Genomic DNA, 20,687 nt, shown 5'->3' on the forward strand with positions numbered 1-20,687 from the left:
CTGAGTATGGGCTCTAATTCACTGTGCCATGTAGCTCATGTTGGTTTCAGGACCAGCGTTCGAGCGCAAGCATATGTTTCTTTCATCCTTGTCCCTCTTGCTTCCTTCTTTGTTCTCAAATGTGAATTTTACCACCTGGCAAGAAAATGGCTCACTCCAAACTCAAGCCAGAGTTTGATCCAGCAAACATGGACAACATGCCAGTATAAACAGACCCCTTATGATTAATTAGGATAACCTTAAGTATAATGCAGGCCACAGTACTTCTCTGAATTCTCTTCTTTTTTAAACTACAGCATTTTTTCTGAAAACCAACTAATCTTTATCTAAAACTTTCCAGACACAGATATTGACTGCAATCCTTTGTAAGATGTGCCTTATTTGTTGAAAGGATGCTGTTTTATTTAAAGTTAAAATATAGCTATGCTTTAAATTCCAGCTGGTGGAACTTGCTAGACTAAGGCAGGTATGTCTCAGCTAACTGTAGCCTTCTAAAAGCTAAGTGTCTTGTCTGTATTAGTCATATAGTTTCCATCTATAGAAAGATAAGTACTTCCAGAGAGTCTTTCAGCCACATCAATACAGCTATCTGTGTTAAGAATCATCTCTGTGAGGGACTCCCTCTCTTTCCATTGACTATAAAGGAAATTTAGTCAGATTAAGAGACTACACTTTAGATACCTAACGTTACGTGAGACAAGTCCCTCCCCTTCGCTGAAGATTTCTGCTACCAAACTCCTTTTACCATGTAAAACTTCCCCAAAACATTATCAAATCACCATTTATTACTGCTTTTGCACAGATTGCTTTCCCAGGCATTAATATGTCAAGATTAATTTCTAACAGCCATTAAACAACTGGAAATGAAATTATTTTTAAGAATTCTTGATATTAATTGCCTTCTACTCTTTATGACATTCATTTAAAGCTTATGATCTCTTTTGCCTCTTGCAATAATTTAAGAGACAAACCACTGCTAGGAACAGTATGAGTCCCTCCAGCCCCCTCTGGCTGATAAAAATTCACAGAGTTAAAGAGAAATCTTGGAGAATGGGAGGAGGAAAAATACACAAAGAGCAAGCACTACAGACAATAAGATTTATTGCTGATTTCCCCATTCAGCAAAGCTGCCAATCTGCCACAATCGCAGAAGGGAACTATCTTCAGAAGCCCCATGGCCTCAGTCACTCTGGCAGTTCAGACGACGTGACTAGAGGCCTGTGTGTGGTAGCTTGCTGCTACAGAACAGTTGGGAACAAAATCCATGCTTCCTGATACTCAATTCACAGCAGGATCTGGATTCTGACATTGCTTGGTACAATGTGCTGTCAGCCTCCAACAAAAATTGGGGGCAGCCAGTGAGGAATGCTGCTTTTCCTGAGTTCAGATCCCTGTGCAAGAAGCTGCTACTGAGAGGTTCTCACACAGAGCCATCAGCATGAGACAGTGCAGTTTTTCCTTTACCACATCAATCAGAAATAGCAGCTTTTGTTTTGTGCTTTGAGGCAAAGCCTCCTAATCACCCTACCAACTATGCTGCTCTCTTATGGACACTATTCATAGCATATTTTCCCCTTCTTAATAAAAGAACAATGGGTCTCTTTCCTTGTGTTTGGTTGCATTTCTTCATTCTTGCTGCTGCATTTTATTCATGATAGAGTTTCTAAGCTGCAGGTCAGCTCTTTTCCAGCTGGTGAGATATGGTTCCTCTCTACGTGCCTGTCCTTTCAGTGTAAGCAAGCAACGCTTCTCCAACTCCACTGATCACAAGGCTGTAAACAAAACATAGCACAAATTCAGCATCAGGCAATCCCTCTGCTTGATAAAATACCAAATGTCACAACATCAAAGAGAAAGGTATTAATTTGTCTAAACACATTTCATCCTAGTGACACTACCCCAGGTGATTTTTTCATTCCTCTTGCTAAGAAATGGCTGAAATTAGAAATGTCTTATTTTACAGATCTCATCAGACTCCTACCCTGCCTATACTTTAGGGCTGGTGGTATACAAAAAGTACATAGAGATCTACATAGAAAAGAATGAACCTAGATGTGAACAAAGCTGAACACTAGCACACAGGCAAGAAAAGGAAAGAAAGGCAGGAGAGTTTGAACCTCATTAGGTTATTAATGATTTCCCTTTGCAATTTCTGCTTGTATTCTAGCCTGAAAACTTGCTGACAAGTCAGGAGGGAGACAAAAGCCTAGGTTTTGGGGACTGAAGAAATCAGGAGAAAGAACTTTGTTTTGTTTTATTTTGATATTTTGAATTTCCAGGCCAGTAGAAATTCCTGTATCTGCCGCTTTTTGTGGGGAACCCAGCAGACCAGAACTGCCCAAGCCAAAAAAGCACACATGCCCAAGAACTTCCTCACAACACAGTGGTGGCACTAATGCTTTTTTCTAAGATTCAGGCTAGAAGTAGGGCTCCAAATAAGGATGAATGGTTTTACAAACAAAAGATAATTCACTGAAATAAGCTATTTGTGCAATAGCTAATAATCCCTAAATCTCCTCTGCTATCATATTCAAGAGGAATATGGTAGGACTCAGACTCTTCTCCCCTTTTATAACAGTGTAAAGCTAAGTGTACCGATCTTTCATCTTAGCCTCATGACTTAGTTAGCTTATGAAACAGAAAAGCTCCTTAATGAACTTTATAAACAAAACAAACTGTTGTAAGTTCATAGTTAGAGGGTATTTTTTTTCTTGGAAAAAAAAACCCAACATGTAAAGCCGATGGCTGTCTGGACTTTAATACCATTACATTTACTTAATTCTTAGCTTCAGTGAATTGTTTTAAAAATCACATAATTCCTCTTGTTCCTGAAAGGAACTAATGTTATATAACAAAAACATAGTATTTTCTAGTAACACAGCAAATAGACCTGGAAAGCAGGTGTTAGAGAGAGCGCGACATTCAGTTGTGGAGACGGTCTACCTTTGGGTGCGGAATTACCAAGAAAGAGCAAATGGTTGCTAAGGACGCAAGCTTTTCAAAAAGACCTAAAATGCAAGAGTCTGTCTGTGTCTAATCACTAACAATCTCAAAGCACTTTTCTCTGGCAAGGGTTAACCTTTGTGTCTTGCCTAGATTTCACCTCTGGTTATAAACATTTCCTCTACATTAATTCCTTCTGAAGCTAAGGTCAGGTAATGTATGCTTCTTTATCCTAGGGAAGAATCACAATGAATATAAAAAGGACTAAAACCAACAGATTCTTAGAAATAGCTTAAAATTTTTCTTTCCAGTTTTACTTTCTATAGAAGCGTAGTTTTCTATTAAATTTTTAACCGAGACTTCAACAAAGAATCTCATCCCTGCTACAGCATTCTAAAAGTTAGACTGGCAATTCTGTACAAAAGATATTAAACTGTACAGCACTGTTCTGTAAAAGCACATTTACATCTAAATCATTCTTCAAAATCTTATGTTCTGCATGAGACAGAGGAAGAATCCCCTTTTGAAAGATTTGACATCCCAGGTGTCCGCATGCCTGCTGCAATCCATGTTCACTAGATTACTGGGCCAACGGAAGCAATCACTGTAATTTCAAGATGGAGCAAAGCAAAAAACATGACTAAATGCAGGCCCTTGATGTACCTTCAGTTTATCATCCGCAAATCCTCTGGCTTCTGTTTATTATGGGGTGACAGCTAACCGCACTTGCTCATCACTCAGAAATTAACATACGATATAACATTCCACAATAACACTGGAGCAACACCAAAAAACTCAGTGGTTTATGTTCTCATGAGTACTTTGCAGCTGCTATCACCTAACAAACTATTTCCAGAGCTTTGCTGATTGCCCAGACCCTGCTGATGCACAGAATTCAAAAAATAAATACAAGTAATGGTTATCTTGAATTGTAACAAAAAAAACATAGAAGTAGCCTAAGGGCCGATGCAAAGTTTCTTGTAAATATGTGAATGTGTTCCTCACTTATATCACTGACAATGCACGTAGGATATGTAGTATGTGTGCAACTGTACAGGTCCATGTATTCACATTCAGTGGTACACATGATTTTTTTTTTTTTTAGTATACATGTCAGTAAATATGTGTATATTATAAAAGTCTGCTCTAAGCATGCATATGATAGACCTGTGCAAACACATGTAAAACATGATGAGACACAGCAAATTAATGGCCTGGACTGGGAGTGTTGTAGGTGCACTGATATTAGTTCAGCCTCCTATACAGATAGGCCACAGAAATGTATTCTTAGAGTTAAAGAAAAATACACATGATTTACTTTAGCATTTGAGATTACGTGTGCACAACATACATATACGGATGCACACTTGCACATACATATATGGGGCTGGTTTAAAGTGAGATTCTGCTTTCAGTAACTTCTTTAACTTCCAAGCAGCATCTGAAGAAAATGCAAGAGGAGAAATCACTTGGGAAAATAGAGCAGAATATAAATGGCAGTATTTTAAATCTGTTTCATTATGCTTCCAAGGACTCCTGGTAGATACTAAATACACAGTTTCTACTGTAATGGTTGCATGGTGGCAGAGGCAATGTTTTATATCTTTGCCTTTCCATTCTCAAGGTCACATTGCACAATGATTCTTTGATTCTGGGTGATTAAGGCACAAATACCTTTACATAACCAAGAAAGTATCAAATACAGGAAGGAAATGCATGCTTTTCACTTCTGAAATTCTTTGAGATAATGAAGAAAAGTCAAAAACAACACAAATTGGATTATGTGTGGCAGGATGGTAATTTTTGAGCTACAGAGGACACACACATGCAGTTATTTACCATATAAAAATGCAAATGGTGCATCTAGTCATTGAAATTAAAATTTTCCTGATAAGCAGAATGAGTTTTAGAGAAGATTTCCAGGACTGTCAAAGTAAACTGAGAATATACATCTACAGATTATAGGCTGGAATTAAGTGTCAGCAGCAGCTTTTACATACTGGGTCTGTAAATCAGACCATCTACCTACCTGTAAATAAAGCATTTAAACACGAGAACCCTACTGGGATGTGTAATCTTCCCTCCCCCCCAATTTAAATGAAGGATTCAGGTGCCTATATGATTTTATCAATGTTGGCTTTAGCAATATAATCTTCTTTGTATTAATAACACTGACAGAAAAGCATGTTTCAAATGGCTGAAAACGCATATGTGTTATCAGACCAGAGATTTAGAAACATCTCTTCAGGAGATCCTCAGAAACAAATCTGGGGCTAGTGGCACATTAATTCAGGGTCCTGATACTATTTTAGATATCACACCTGGAAAAAGGATCTGCTAATTGCACTTTGTACAGAGCTGAATCTTCAGGGCGGCAATCAGACTAGGAAGAAAGAAAGGAAGCCTAAAGCTTTTCAAAAGCAAGCAGACTTACAAACAAATCTAGCCTTAGAAATACACACTTAACTTCTTTTTAGTTGTTATTTGCATGACAGAAGCATTTAGGAGCATCAGCCATGCACTGGAATTCCCTTTTGCTGGGTGTTATACAAAGACAGACCCAAAACATCGTCTTTGACCAAAGGAGTTTGCAATCTAAACTTCCTAAAAATTTCAAGTTCGGTGATTTATATGTTAGGCCACATGTTACAAAAGCCAAACAGAGCTTTGGAAAGAGTTAAATATATCATTTTCCTACTTGTATTAATGTGTTCAGAGTATACACTGTGTGAGGGGCTATTCAGAAATTTGAAAGCACTCTATTGGTTAGAACAATGCTGTTACAAAACCATGACTCCAATGTTTTACTTCCAACTCTGCCACTGATTTATAGTCCAACTTTGAATGGGTCATTTATTTGCCTATTTCAACCATTTATCTAGCTGTAAAATGTGCTGAGTGAATTGTGGTGAGGCTTAATGTCCAAAAATGTCCATATTCTCCCACAAAAGCGGAAGAAACTCTGTTCCATTTGTATTACTATACTGGATTCCTCATTGCACACCTGGTTCTCCTTACACCTAAAATATTACTGACAATAATAGAACTTGCCATTTAAAAAGTATTTCCACATGAAGCACTGTGCGGAAATTCATTTTTACTATTAAGGAAAAAGCTCACGTAGGCACTTACCAAGAAATTGTTAGTACATTTGCGGTCATGACAAAGAAGAATGGTGATAAGCCAGCAGTGATAACCTGTAAAATCGAAAAGGAAAAAAACTTGATATCACAAGTGAAAACTGAAATATTTTTGTTGAAATTAAATTCCTACACATGCAGTCACATTTTGCTTTTTTTTTTTTTAAACCCTTAGATTCAGTATCTAAAACAGACAGTGAATGGACTGGAGAAACCCAGTGAGACAAACATACTGCTGAACATGAAACTACCACTCCTGGCAAACCTCCCCCCCCCACCTAAGTATAGAGAAATACAGACACTTCCGTTTTGCTCTGGCCAGCAGGAGACAGGCCAGAAACCATACAAAGACCCAACACATAGGGAAGCAATAGCTGTGCAGCCAGCAGGAGGGACCTGAACTGTAGGAACCACTAGGAAAGCACGTAGGCTGCTCATTAGGCTGGGAAACAAAATGAAGAAGATAGTATGACTGTCACACACTGCAATTGTATTTTTACTCCTAGAGAACTTAGGATGCAGCAGGGGCAGGGCAGGGCACCAGAGTAGAAAGTCCCTTGTTACCCAACCCAGTTGGTTTAGCCTGGAAAGCCGCTAGCTTTTCTTTGCTGATAGCAGACTAGACTGGGGACAGCAGTCAGGCCTGGGGCTTGAAAAACTTTGTATTTCTGAGAAGAATGAGAGCTTGATGTGTGTTTGTGGATGTAGAGAAGACAAAAAAGGAAAAGGGTATGGGGTAAAGAAAAGGCTGTGGGGTAAAGAAAAACAATGCAATTTGGTATGTTTATATCCCAAGTCTCTCATTACACCAAGGTGTCTTCAGAATGGCTCAGAGAAGATGGTGGCAAATAACTTCATATCTTTATAGCACTGATCCAAGAAACAGCTGGAAACTGCTAGTTCCTGACATACAATGGTTTGTAATACATCCCTGTTTCAACAGCTATGGAGCTACCACATTTGCACTCTGCACCCAGTTTTGGACATTTTGTTGCCAGATGGATAATGTAAAAGGGAAGGAGTTCAGAGAACAGCGACAGAGTCATTAGATGGAGGGATTGATTTTCAGTCAACAGTTAGGATAAAGCAATGCCTGTGGGAAAGGAAGACATGGTAGTGATTTACAAATGCTTGGGAAAAAACAAGCACTGAGGAATGAAAGGAACTGTTTAGGATAACACAAAATTGCCTAAGTATAAAGATGAAATTAAGAAACAAAACATCTAAATAATTATCAGGAAAGATTTCCTAATAGTTGTTTGTCTAGTTGTCTCCCAGGGGAGACACCAGAAATTTCATTACTTAATCCATTAAAGACTTGTTAAAAAACACTAATACATGTGCACTAGGGAAGCAAATGCCACTTCAGAGTAAACTCCGCACACCCGAACTTGGAATAACAGTTTGTTAGTCAATACTCATTACGTTTGTTATGGTTACACTTGAAAAGACAGGGTTCGGAGGCTGCCTTGAGTGTAATCATCACAGAAGCAAGAGCAGCTGATCAGGAAAAGATGGCTGTGCATCGCTCCTCCAGCCCCAGTCTAACAGTTAGCTGGAGAGGGGAGTGGCCTGCAATAATCTAAAGCTGGCAGAGAGACCACACAATGGCAGCAAGCACCACATAGCTGGGGGGCTCGAGGGGCACTGCAGAGCTAGAGCCTCTTCTGGCCCCCTTGGGAATGCTTTCTATTTCAGGGAGAATCAGAGATGCACAGATGGCTTTTTTCTTCCTTGACATTACCATACATTATGCCCTGACTGTTCTCCATTTGCCTACGGCACAGGTGCCTTGCACAGGGAATGAGGCAGCATTTGGATTTGGTCCAGGAAGGATACCATAGGACTGCAGATCTACCCCATTCCTGCATAGGAGTCAAACTGCTGGTAACAGAACAGCCACAGACGTATCTCCTGATACGAACTATCCATCCACCAGACTTAAGTATTTCTGCAGTGCTTATCATAGTAGCATACAACAACATGGGCAGTGTTGAAAAGCTTGAAGCTAACAGAAAATGTAAGTTTCCACTCCAGTGGAAAAATCAGAGATGTGTATTAGCACTACTCCTCCCTCCTCTGCTGTATGCCAGTAAAACATGTATACAAGCAAACCTGTGAATAAATAGATGCACCCAAGAGAGACTGATAGAGGAGAAAGACAAGTCACCAATTGAGAGTTATTCTTCAGAACTCAAGAAGATGATACTGCAACTGTCCGCACCGAGGTCACACCTTAGACTGTTTTATGTAAAGCCAGAGGGAGTAGACGCTCTAAACAGTGAAACTCTAACCATTTGGAAGCTGAATCTGTTATGCAGCTTACCTAAATACAGCTCCTATGCTGGGCATCTGTCAGCTGAAATGCAGCATTTTGTAAAATAAAAGCCTCTACATCTCATTCTAGTAGGCTATATCTTCCCCTCACATACCTTGCAGGAACTAAGCTAACCTACAGAACTATTTCTCATTTACATCAGTGCGAATAATTGCAGAGTTAATTATATTGCGCTTATCTTAGGCTAATGCTAGTTTAGTATGTAAAAATGTACAATATCCATCACCAAGCATATAAATAGGAATTAGTGAAGGGTGGCAGCTGTGATAGCTACAGAGCAATTCTTTTCTTTGAGTTGTTCTGAAAGAAACTGTATTTGAGAAGTGGCACAAGTTGAAGTTGTATCAGCCACTCTGTTATAATCATGTTTATTAGAAACTTGAGAAGAGGCCAAGAACAGAGAAACAGGCATTTAAGAGCTCTCTGAGAACAAGTCTTATCAAAAACAATACACCATTCTACTGTGTTCATCCCAAACCTCTGCAAAAATGCTACTGCAGCCTGTAGCCTTTTGGACTATACTGCAGAACATTTGTATATTTGAAAAATTATGTAAGAGTGCCTCAGTGCCAAAGAGAAACAAAATGTGGGTTGGAAGAACACATGGAGTAAGTGTGTGCAAGAAAAAAAAACAAAACAAAAACGAAAACACATTGCTAAAATGGCCACCTTCTCTTGTTTATACAGAAGAGGAACACATTCAAAAATGAAAAACAAATTTTCAGGGAAGTCAACCATATAATTTGTTCTAGGGGAACAATCTAAAATCTAAGGACATAGTTCAGAAGCTAATTTTCCTTTTACTACATTTCAGCATTTACTGAACTGTTTTAAGTGCACAGGTATTTAGATAAAAAAGAGACACCTACATTGATGTTTTGAATGTCCTTTAAAAAAAATCATGCTAAGTGCGGTAATCTCTCTTTCCTCACTTTAAAGGTCACAGTTGTCTTCCCAAGCACTTAGATGCCTTAGGAAAAGGAATAAGCTTACAAGACAAAGAAAACCAAGCAAAGGGCAAACGAAAGTTGATGACTGCAGAATCTATTATGGCGCTGAATCATTAAAACTGAAAGATGGAAATAAAATTTTAATTAGCTATAACCAGCGTATTATAAACCAAGTTCCCCAAGATTTTGACATATAGTCACTAATTCCACCAAACGATTCGGACTAGATGGGTGAGCCCCAACCACCTCAGACGCCTGTGCCCATGCAGTACTGCAAAAGCTACTTTTAAAGACATTTATACTGTGCACATTTCTACAAAATTCTGACACAGCTTTCGGTAATTAGGAAAAAAATCCAGGTGTAGCATCATTTAAGAAAATATTTCAATGTGAGCTTAAATTGTTCCTGAGAAATCATTTCAAACACCTTCCTGCACAAAAGGAAAAAAGCTTGCTTCTTAAAATAAATCAGTCTAAATTTAATGTGCCACTCTGTTGTACTGTGGAAACAACACCCATTTAGAAGGAGCACTTGATTAATACATATTTACCTCAATTTCAAATATTTCTATAGTTCCAATCACTGAGTTATTTAGAGGTAATTATATAAGTAAACAAAAATTTTGGTATTACAAACTGCATTTGCTCGTCAACATCTCAATCAAAAATAGTTCTAGCTCTTTACAAAGTGTGTATCAGCACGCAATTGAGGGGAATAACTTTATCCTTGTGATAGATAGCTTCATCTGGGATCACATCTGTGAATAAACAGAATTTGCTGATCTCCAGCCCAGGAGAAGAAAGAAGTTTAGAGAAGTGATTATGTCAAGCACAGGGAGAATGTTGTAGGACTGCTGGAGCAAAGACTGGGCCTGAATAGTTAGATAATGAAACAAAACAGAAGGGGCTTCTTTACGCAGATATTCTAGTACAGGGAGAGAACAAGAGCCAGAAAACAGTGGGCAATACAGCCCTATGGCTTGCTTACGCCACAGTGAAGTGCCTTAAAATAGCAAAGCTTTCACAACTTCATACTAGAAGTGGGATTGGACTTACCTAGAAAAGATGACAGAGCAGACAAATACAGACTCACTCATCACAACTTGCTCCGTACAGAGGGAAACAGAGCCTGTGAGAGGGAAACAGAGCCTGTTCCGGTCTCTGACTAGCAGTGACATGTTTTGAGGAGGTTCAATAACTCATTGTAACTCATGATCATCGTAAATAGTGAAACAGAAGAAGGTGGGGCTGAACTGATTTTGTCTACAAACATAGAACAGCTCTAATATTTGTACACCAGAGAAATCAGGACCATCAAAATGAACTCATCAGGAGCTGATAAGGCCTGACCTGTGTAAGGAATCACTTAGGAGGAATAAAGTTTCTCTCTGTTTCCTCTGCAGTGAAGTGGGCATATATTGCCTGCCTGAAAGGTTGAGCTTTGGGTAGATAAGTGGACAGTAACCACTGGCACACCCACAGCCTGACAGAGCAAAGTCCTGTGGGGATCTAGAACATTAACCCACAGGAAGCAGGATGGCCAGAGGTTTCAAACGCCTTGGTTAGGAGAGATTCTCAGATTCAATTCCCCACCGAAAAGGGTGAAAACTTAAAGCACTTCCATCATTCTAGGAACCAAAGGCAGGCCCAGAAGCCACATAACATTGCACAAACTGCTTATGCCATTTTTTACATTCAACAAACTGCACTGAGGGACAATACAATGCTTAAGTTTGCGATCTAAGGAGAAGCTGGGAGTCGATTCCACAGGTGCACAGTTCACTCCACATCAAGCTGAACTATTGGCAGCAAGAACAATGACATTGACATTAAAGAGCTGGACATCAGGCTAAGGTTCATAAAGCACAAATGTCCTAATGTGTGGAAATATGTGTTGCACTGTAGGAGCAAATCCAGCATGTAAAGTCAACCTTGCATAGGGAAAAGGAGGCATAGGAAAGAATGTGCTCTCTGTACATCTATATTTGTAAATTTGCTTTATGAATCCATGAGCATAGGGAAGAATTGTTGCTTTAAAGAGACTTTAATAAGTTCCCAGGAACTTTAATAGATATGCCACTACACTACCCATGATGTCAATGATCACATTTCTCCAAATCACATTATAGCTGGATGTGAAAAGAAGTTCCCAATGGAGTGTCATAATTTGTTTCATAGAAGGTATTTTTGACAAAGAAAAGAGGGGGAGAGGGGGGGAGGGGGGAAGGGGGAGGGGGAGGGGGAGGGGGAGTTAAGTGCTGTTAACAGTTCAGGCAACAGAAGGAGGAGTGCTCAGAGGAGGAAGAAAAATCCTAGGAGGTGAGTGGTGTGTATTCTGGAAGGAAGATGTTTTGTAAGAGGGAAAAGGGGTGCTGAGGAAGAGAAACAAAGCAATATCATAGGGTCAAGCAGAGACATTTATAAACTGATAGGTACCAGGAGAGCTATGCACATCTATGCTTACATTTCACAGTCTCTTTCCTAACGTAAGTCCTATGCACCAACTCTCTAACCAAGGTTGTCATTGGCCTAGGAGAAAGGCCTCAGGCATGTCCATTTATACTGGAGCCACTGGAGGGCTCCCTCTTTGCTACATCCAGAGTGTGAAGCCTGTGTCTGGTCATGGGAAATCTGGTAGGACCTCTTTGTCCAAGAGTTAAGCTGATGGTCAAGTCAAATGGTTCACGAGCTTCCTGAAGAATCTAGATATTCAGGAGGAACTGAGGATGCAACTGAAATCCCAACTGGCACCATGGTCATTAGGATATACCAGATACACAGTGGCAGCAAGGAGTGAGCTGTTGCGAACAATTCAGGTCAATGCCTTCCTGCCATCAACATCAGTATGAGTTTGTTGGAAGATATTAATTAAGAAGGAAGACATGGAGACGATACACACGCAACCAGTGGCCCTGGCATTAGTGTGTACAAACTTGTTGACGCTTTGGAATATGATGGAATGATACCCTTTTTTATTCTGATAATCCTGGTCTCCTTCCAACAGAAACTCTATGGATACGTATGTTCCACTGATGGGCCCTGACATAACTGATCCTGCCTTTCCTCCAGAAAGTTGCAGTGCTCTCCTAGACATCTTCAGCCCCAACCAACCAAGCACAGATTGGCCAGCATACAGACTTCTACAATTCCACCATAGTGATGGCTGCAATGGACTTGCCAATACTGAAGCCTCTGGCCCTAGATCTGTACAAACCTATTATAGCCGACTCCTAAAAGGCAATACCAGAAATGAGTATTCTGCCTTTGCAGAACCACTAGTAACTGATGGCACAAGGTATATACTGAAATTAAGAGCCTATTGTTAGATGCTGATGATGCTAAACAAAACCAAAGTAACATTGTTGGCCCATTTGTACTGATGAGGGGACTCTAGCAATTTAGCCATATATCACTGAGTTATGGCCACAGAGCATTTTTGCCTCTTCCTAGAGACTCCCAGCCTCTCTCTTGCTCTTCCCCATGCTTGCTGAAGTGTTTCAGTGCAACAAAGTCAGTTGCTTGCTGTTAGTAAGGAAAGTTGAAGGCTGACAGTAAGGAAAACATCGACCCTTCACAGAAGTCTGCATGGTGGAACCTTGAGATGGCTTAGTGCAGACAAAATTAGGACAGGCCAAGTGCTGGAATGGCTTCCGAAATACAGGTGCAAACTCCAGAAGTGCCTGATTACATGTAACAGGAAGGAAACTGGACCACTCCAAAGGTACTATAGTCCTTCAGAAGGGAAAAGGATCGGACATTCCAGTTGTGGGCACCTTCACTTCGCCAAGAGGAACAACTTAACGAAGGAATGTAAAGCTGGTTAGAGATACTACAGGGTAAATTGGCAACTCCCTCTGTGTGTTTTATTGCTGTAACTATCAGGGCTCCAATCCATTCCTGACTTCCACTACTGCCAGGACAGACTCAAGCATCTGCTCTTCCTTAGGGCAGACAGTGACATTAATATCCAGTCCCAACTGAGTGTGCCCACACCTCTGTGTTAGAGAGAGAAATCTAGTCAAGAGCTCCTGACTCCTCCTCAATGTCTTGCAAAAGGATTTCCTGAGCACTAATCCTAATCAGCTAGTCATGTCCTCTCAAGGATAAAAATCAGTGCACCAGAATTCAGCACAAAAGATTTAAGATGTGCATTAAGAAAAAAAATAATGCTTTATAGAGAACAAAGCGAAAATATAGATTGTTCAGAGAATTCTTTGCTGAAGGACCTTAAGAACAGGCAAAATCAAAGTTGGTCCATCTTCCCAATTAAATCTACTTATGACCATGTAACATAAGAAAAGCCTGGTAAAAGTATGACCCCTGAGGAAAAAGACTGAAGGACAGGAAATAGCAATGGCATCCTAAGAACTCCCAGTTCTTGACTAAGCAGACATTTGAATCCTATACATATTCTGTATATCAGAGATAAGGAAATGCTGGATTAGCATTCTTTGCTGCCTTGCCTCCTCCACGGACCAGAGTTGTGATTATCCCACAGCCCCTGTGGTGGCAATTCTCAAATAGTTCAAACCAGCCAGTTCTGAGTAGACAAGTATGTCATTCTTGACAAAAATATATTTGATCCCTTCCGTCCCTGATGTCACAATTACCTTATGGAAAGGTTTTTGAACTGCAAAACCTGGGCCTGGATTTTGAATATCTAACATTTCCAAAGTGTTCAGGAACATACTGTTTATATAGCCAAGAACAAAGATTTGGATATTTCCAAAATCTAGAAGTTGATTTAATCTTCCTATCTGGAATTGAAAGATATGGGGGAATTTAGTCCAGACACAACTCATTTTTTAATATTACAACTATACTTTTATATACCCTAGAAAAAGTATGTTTCTTCCGATTCATTCTTAAAGTGCTAGCAAGTTAAATGCTGTGGTTCATGCTGTAAGTGAACACAGAATACTTTATGGAAGTTTTCCTTAGTTTACGTACACTGAGCCAATCCATTTAACCTCACTTCCCCAAACTGCCAAAACCTCTGTCCTTACAAAAAAAGGATATTTTTTCCAAAAACTGTTTTGAAAGAGCTCATGAAGTTCACTCACTGTTCAAAATAAATCTTCCTATTTATCATCAGGTCATCTTCTCAAAACATCAGGAAAAAGCTTCTGATGTACATAACCTTTGTTTTCATTCTACTGGTGGAATTAAAGCAATGTCAGGCGTTTTATAGCCATAATATTTGTTTTGTCCTTCTGCATGTTTTAACCAGCTGGTAAGATAATCATCAAAAATCGCCAGAGAAATGGATCACTGTTAGTGCCACTGAAAACAGCTAAATCAAGATAATCTAGTATTACCACAAATGCAAAAATTACAGCAGGCAAAATCAGCAATAACGTATTTTCTTTCACGTCTTCAGGGAAAGCCACTGAAATAATTTCCCGAATTTCAGCGTTATATCTCTTTTGTATATATGTCTACCTGAGAGTAAGTATATGTACACTCAAATATAAAAAACTATGTCAGGTATAGAGATCTAGCAAAAACAAACAAAAAAATCAGAACAGGAAAAAAAAGGAAGAGTATACCTTTTAATGCCATCATCTGTATTCATTAATTCACATGAATTTTCCAAACTATTAACACCATCCCTCATTGTTTACATATACTTTTCATTTCATCTGGACTACAAGCCATTTCTGTCTAGCTCTCCTCTGCTTTGCTAAATCCAAGTTTAAGGCAACCAAATGTTGCCAAATGGGAAACTTCTTTGCACCTAAGGAAGAATATATTGATCCAGAGAGATCCACGAGCTACAGAAACGGATGAACAAGATCGTGACTCTGATGGACAGGGACATCCAAAACAAGGAAGAACACTGTGGGACCTGGACCTCCTCTGTCTAAACCCTGACTAGAACGGCCCAGTGTGCACTGGCAAGCCCTTCTGCAATTATAAGCCCTGAGAGAAGATCTCTGTAGATCAGATGCTGATTGTGAAGTTTCACCAACAGCATAAAGCCAGCGCTGCACGGCAAGAAGCATCTGACAAGCCCCAGTAAGCTCACTGATTACAGACAGCTGTTACAGGCACTGGAAATTTTATCTGGGCAGAACAGGGAGTGGAACAAAACTCCCTGCTGAAGATGACAAACATGGTACAGATCCTTTCTCACAAAGATAGGATGGAACTATATCTGAAGTCCTGCCATCTGGATTGTTTGTGAATATGGCAGGGAAGAATCAAAGACAAAAGAAAACAAAAAGAAAAAACAAATATGCTATTTTATTCCTATGGCCATCAGCCATTCTGTCCACAGAAGATTCCCTCACTTGTTATCTCCAATCCTACAGAGTACCTGAATGAATCCTGCAAACAAAATCAGACCAAAAAAACCAAACAAACAAAAAAGAAAACAACTAGCATTCACTATTTAATTTCAGGTCAGCTTTCGGGATGAACTACCATGCAAATAAGAATGTCCCTGGGAGCTATCAAGCATACTGACTACTGTAATAAGAAGGCTGCAATCTGGATCATTCCTAGAAGCTTGAACAGTAAGTCTTTGTAAGCCATGTTTGAAGTGCTGAAGTCAGTCTCTGGCTAAAAGAGATGCAGCAAGTGAGTGCAAAATTTCTTCACCCAATTCTCCTGCAAAGCCTCCTTCCCCGAGATATCAATTCAGCAGTAGCAATCAAAACACTGAAAGGACCCACGCGAGATTTCACTTCATTCTGAGGGTCTGCTGTTATAAGTTCAGACAAAAGGAAAGACAAAATATACTGCTTAACTGCTTCAGGTGACAGCGGAGCCCCTTGAATGAGTGGCCTAATAAATCCCCTGACAAGGAAGGACTTTAAAAAGAGTCAGCTTTTTGAAAAGAGAGAATAAAAAAATTAAAAAAAGAAAAAGGAATCTTTAGCCTTGAAACCAAAAAAATGGCCCTTCCAAAAGGAAACAGCAATGCAGTGATCGTGCCTGCAAAGCTGAGCAGCCCAAACAAGGGAAACAAACAATTCGAAGTGAAGTGTGTTAGAAAAAGGGGGAAAACAAAACAGGTTTTGCTCTCAGTTCTGCTTACCCCTTTAAAGGTAATTTGAGCATGTCTACCTGCATTGCCCTCACAGTCTGACCAAAGTGCAGACATGCCCTAAGGGTTTTCATTCCCTGACAGACTTAACTGGAGACCGATATAGTCACCTTTTCCGCACACACTGGAGTATGAGTTTAGCAGACAGTGCACTGAATTCATGTATTACAGCGGTCAGGTGTACTTCGCTCACAGAAGGTGGACTCTGCTCAGCTCTCCTGCAGTTGCTTTATGAGAAAAAGGAAGAATGAACCTTTTTAACCCCCCACATCCCTGATCAAGAGGTGCATGGGACTGGGCAGGGTTGTTACTTAAATGATAGCCTGGAGCTGCTGGCACCATGGCAACGATGGCACCATGGCAATGGTGACAGAGTCAGCAACTTCATGATCTACACAGTTTAGCTCCAGCCACACAGCCGTTTTACCAGCTGCTGTAAATTTTAGATCTTTTTTTTTTTTTGTATTTGCCTAAGTGCCTGCACAGGTCCCAGCTTCCCTAGAGTACACTGTGCTTAGAGGAGGTTTGGTCACTATCTTCTGCCTTGTCCTTATATTTTAATTCTAAATTTTGAGCATTATTAAAACCACAGTGGCAATTAGCTTCATGTACTGTAACCTGAAATCAGCCAGTGTCTAAACATGCCCTGGCAGTCAAATGCCTAATGATAATGATAAAACTTAGTCCTAGTGTTAATAAATCTGTTGTATTTATATAGCAATTAACTTCTAGTCCAACTTAAACAGCTACATGATGCATTTAAAACAAAAAGTATGAAAAAAAGAAAAGCAGGAGGGTTGATTAAATGACAAAACCAAAATAAGCAGCCTGCCTTCTAAAACATTTTCAGAACAGAGGCAGTATATGTGCTCATCTCCAGCAAAATCAGATTTTTTTTTAACCACACTGATAGCCAAAATAAAAATCTGCATCTCACAGGGGAGTGTTTCTATATGTTAGCTTTTCAATTGCTACAAGAAAGCAGATTTCTTAAATATCTCCAGTATGATTTTAGAAGACAGAATCCTCTGCAATTCTATGCCTAGACACATGTACATAGTTCCAAGAGTTAGGGAATTAGATATACACCCTCTACTTCTGGTCACATTTATGACGACATCTTCGGTGCTGTTTTTTGGACGTTCTTTTTGTTCTGAGATCTGAGGAATTAACCAACACACCCAAGACCCTGATCCTGCAAGTGCTCCCAGGGCAAAACTGAAGCAATAGGTGATTGTATGAACTTCCATAAACTCATTCAGAATCCAGTCCTATCAGATTAATACATTGCCAAGGATTAATATATAATCCTCTCAGGTTAATATGATTTTTTTTTTTTAAGAACCTGGAACATCATGCAAATGCCAAAAAAACTACTGAATTGTTGGCTAACTTCATCATTCTTCTATTCCTTATAAGACAAAGGTGGCCAAGCTATTTTTCTTGAACTGTATGCATCTCATTAGGAGTTCAGCTGTGGGAGAAAATGAGCCATCTGCAGATACTGACGCTGTCATTACCAGGTCATCCTCGAACCCAGCTGTATGCGCAGCCCCATCCTACAAGGCAAAAGGGTCTCAAAAAAGGCCCTTCTCTTTTGCTTCTGAATCACTTTCAGAAATCCCTCTGCCCTCACCTCTAAAGCATGCGACACCTGCCTAATGGCTCTCAGCCATACAAAGATTTTATTGTAAAGCTCACGGACAGCCTTTCTGATTCTTAGCGACTCCTTCGTTTCCTTGGTTCTGCACTGTCTCTCTCTTTTTTTTAAAAGACATACAACAGCCACCATAGAGAAAGATACAACAATTATTTTATATTGCACAGCCACATTACAATAGTTAAGCACAGAAAGTAAAGAAAGTTACCTGGGTTACTGAATGTAATAAACAGAATTTACATAAGAGGAGAGTTGTCTTATTAGAAATACAGTGATACCACGGTGATATTTATAATGATCAAACATGAACAAGACAGGACTTTTTCTCTTCAGAAAGGCCTACATCCATCAAGGTACAAATATATATCAATACAGGGATACATATATAAACAAAAGATTATATATATTATAGAAATATATAATATGCATTACTGCTGAGTTATGACTGGAATATTCAAACACATCATAACTCACTCTAATTTCTTGCAAAGAATTAAAGATACCTTTAAAAAAGAAAATTCTTTTGACACTTGTAAAACACTAGATTTGGTTGAAGATTATGGTAGCTATTTCTTTTTGGACATCAAGTAACCACTCCACCCTACCTTCACTCAAACACAAATATCAGACGTCCTGTCATAATAAAGAGAAAGCCAAAACAAGAAGCATGTGCTCTCTGCTACTGGAGATAATAGCCAAAACATACATTTCCCCTTCCTATGACTAATGAGATAGCTGGTGAAGTGCCACCAAGCTTTGGCCTATAAAATGTACTGTGGTTACAGTGCAGAATTCAATGTTAACCATGCTTCAGTTCATATTTAAATATTTCTCTCAAATGTGGCCACTGTAAATGTAATCCAGATACGAATCTTTCTCTGGCTATTCAGCTTCTGCATTAAACAGGAAAAGAGAAAAACCTTGTGCAATTCATGTAAGTCCTCCCTGCAGCATGCTTTGCTGATATGAAATCACTATCGATCATAATTCAAACAGGTGCACATACATGCTCCAGATTAATAGCATCTGTTTAGCTGAAGCTCTGAAAATGAGAGCCAGAATTGATTCAGCAGCTGATGTCTTCTCAAATAAGGATAACAAAGGTCATTTGGGGAGGGATAAGAGAAGGCTCCATTAAGCCAAATAACTTTGATTCTGTCAAGAAGAGTTTTTTTCTGTTCTTGCTGTTACAAGATTGATTGTTGATTCATGTAGATTTGACCAAAAGGTGAAATATTTTTGTATTTCTAGGTTATACCAAACTTAAGTCCCAAAGCCTCCCACTTCCCATAACTGCTTCATGCATTGCTCTCTTGCAGCATTCAGCAAGTAATGCTCTGCACAATCGTATTTATTCTCTGTTATTTCAGCCTATCAAAGAGTCGCTTTTCCTTAAACTCTGTTCCACTACTACAAAAGCCTTAAACTGCTCCTGACATTTAGTCTCTCCTCTGAAAGTCTCTCTCCTCTGAGCTCAGAAGTTGGCAGGGCAATGCAATTCATCCTGTTGTTCTCATTTTATGAATTATTAAATATTTGTATGGTGGAGTAAGTATTCATTGAACAACAGCACCAACAGCAGTGAAGCGTTCTACAGACACTTGTGTTGAAATGGACAAGAGTGTTTGTTTACTTAAGTACTGGCTGGCGCCAGAGACACCAGGAGAATCAAGATCCTCCCATAATGCAGATAGTCTACAATCCATGTGCACTTCAGAGAAAAGGAGGGATTTGCATCTTGACCTTAACTGATACAAAACTTACACCCCAAGGCATGCAGTTATTAGTCTTTCCACTTCTATTCTAGAAAGATTTACATATAATGTTTGCTTCTGCTGAAATTACTAGGAACATGGCCACTGAAACCTTCTGAGCATATCCAAGTCCACATAAAATATAAACCTCCCTTTACTTTTACTCAGTCAACTGTCCAAGTATTCCTGATATCCCAAATTTTCCTGGTCAGTAGCACAGTATACTGTGTTAAAGAATTATTTCTTCCATCTGATTTGAAATGTAGTACTTTTCAGTTTGGAGGAGTGGCCAGCTGTTCCAGTGCTCTGCTGCTGTAAAATACTGCAACAAAATACTCTTCATCTCACGTTAAGCTCGCCAAGAGCTAGCCTTTCGGGATTCCAAGTTATTCTTCACCTCATCTAACCCTTATGAGATTATGAAGTAGCGATTACTATAAGGAGACAGAGGAGCCTGATAACCTTGGTAAGAAAACCATATTTTTCATTGTCAGCCTTGGGGGTTTAGAGCCAAGGCACTGACAGTTTGCTACATAGTTCTAGCTAAGTATAAGTAGGCTCCTTGGGAAGGACTGACCTCAGCACCTGCCTGTGGCTATCTGCCTCCCAAGTGCCAGACAGTAGTGGGTGGGCCAGTATCCAGATCAGGCAGGAACTGTACTGCAGCTATTGTAACAGCTCACCTTGTAGCATCAGGGCCTCTGAAAAAAAAGTGGGAGATAAGGAAATTCCAAGCACCTCACAGGTGGACCATGACCTCCCACAGAGGTGACAGCTGACATCCAGGTAAAGAGCTGGTTCCAGCAAGCAGAGCATAAAGTTCTTGGCAGTTTCAGTCCATGAAGAACAGG

General features: G+C 39.7%; 1 protein-coding gene across 5 annotated transcripts in view; it reads right to left on the reverse strand.

Annotated features, from left to right (window-relative positions):
• Nucleotides 1–1,084: 1,084 nt before the first annotated feature.
• TMEM241 (transmembrane protein 241) overlaps nucleotides 1,085–20,687 on the reverse strand; it is a 68,234-nt gene continuing 48,631 nt past the window's right edge. For all 5 annotated transcript variants that reach the window (XM_026122768.2, XM_064507305.1, XM_026122772.2 and 2 more), the window contains 2 exons: nucleotides 6,076–6,140; nucleotides 1,085–1,772 (listed from right to left, as the gene is read on the reverse strand). In XM_026122768.2, coding sequence (XP_025978553.2) covers nucleotides 1,712–1,772; nucleotides 6,076–6,140 — 126 coding nt within the window. In that variant the 3' untranslated portion in view covers nucleotides 1,085–1,711. The remainder of the gene's footprint in view (nucleotides 1,773–6,075; nucleotides 6,141–20,687) is intronic.

This window comes from Dromaius novaehollandiae, chromosome 2 (genome assembly GCF_036370855.1).
Source record: "Dromaius novaehollandiae isolate bDroNov1 chromosome 2, bDroNov1.hap1, whole genome shotgun sequence".
In the NCBI taxonomy this organism is placed as follows: domain Eukaryota; kingdom Metazoa; phylum Chordata; class Aves; order Casuariiformes; family Dromaiidae; genus Dromaius; species Dromaius novaehollandiae.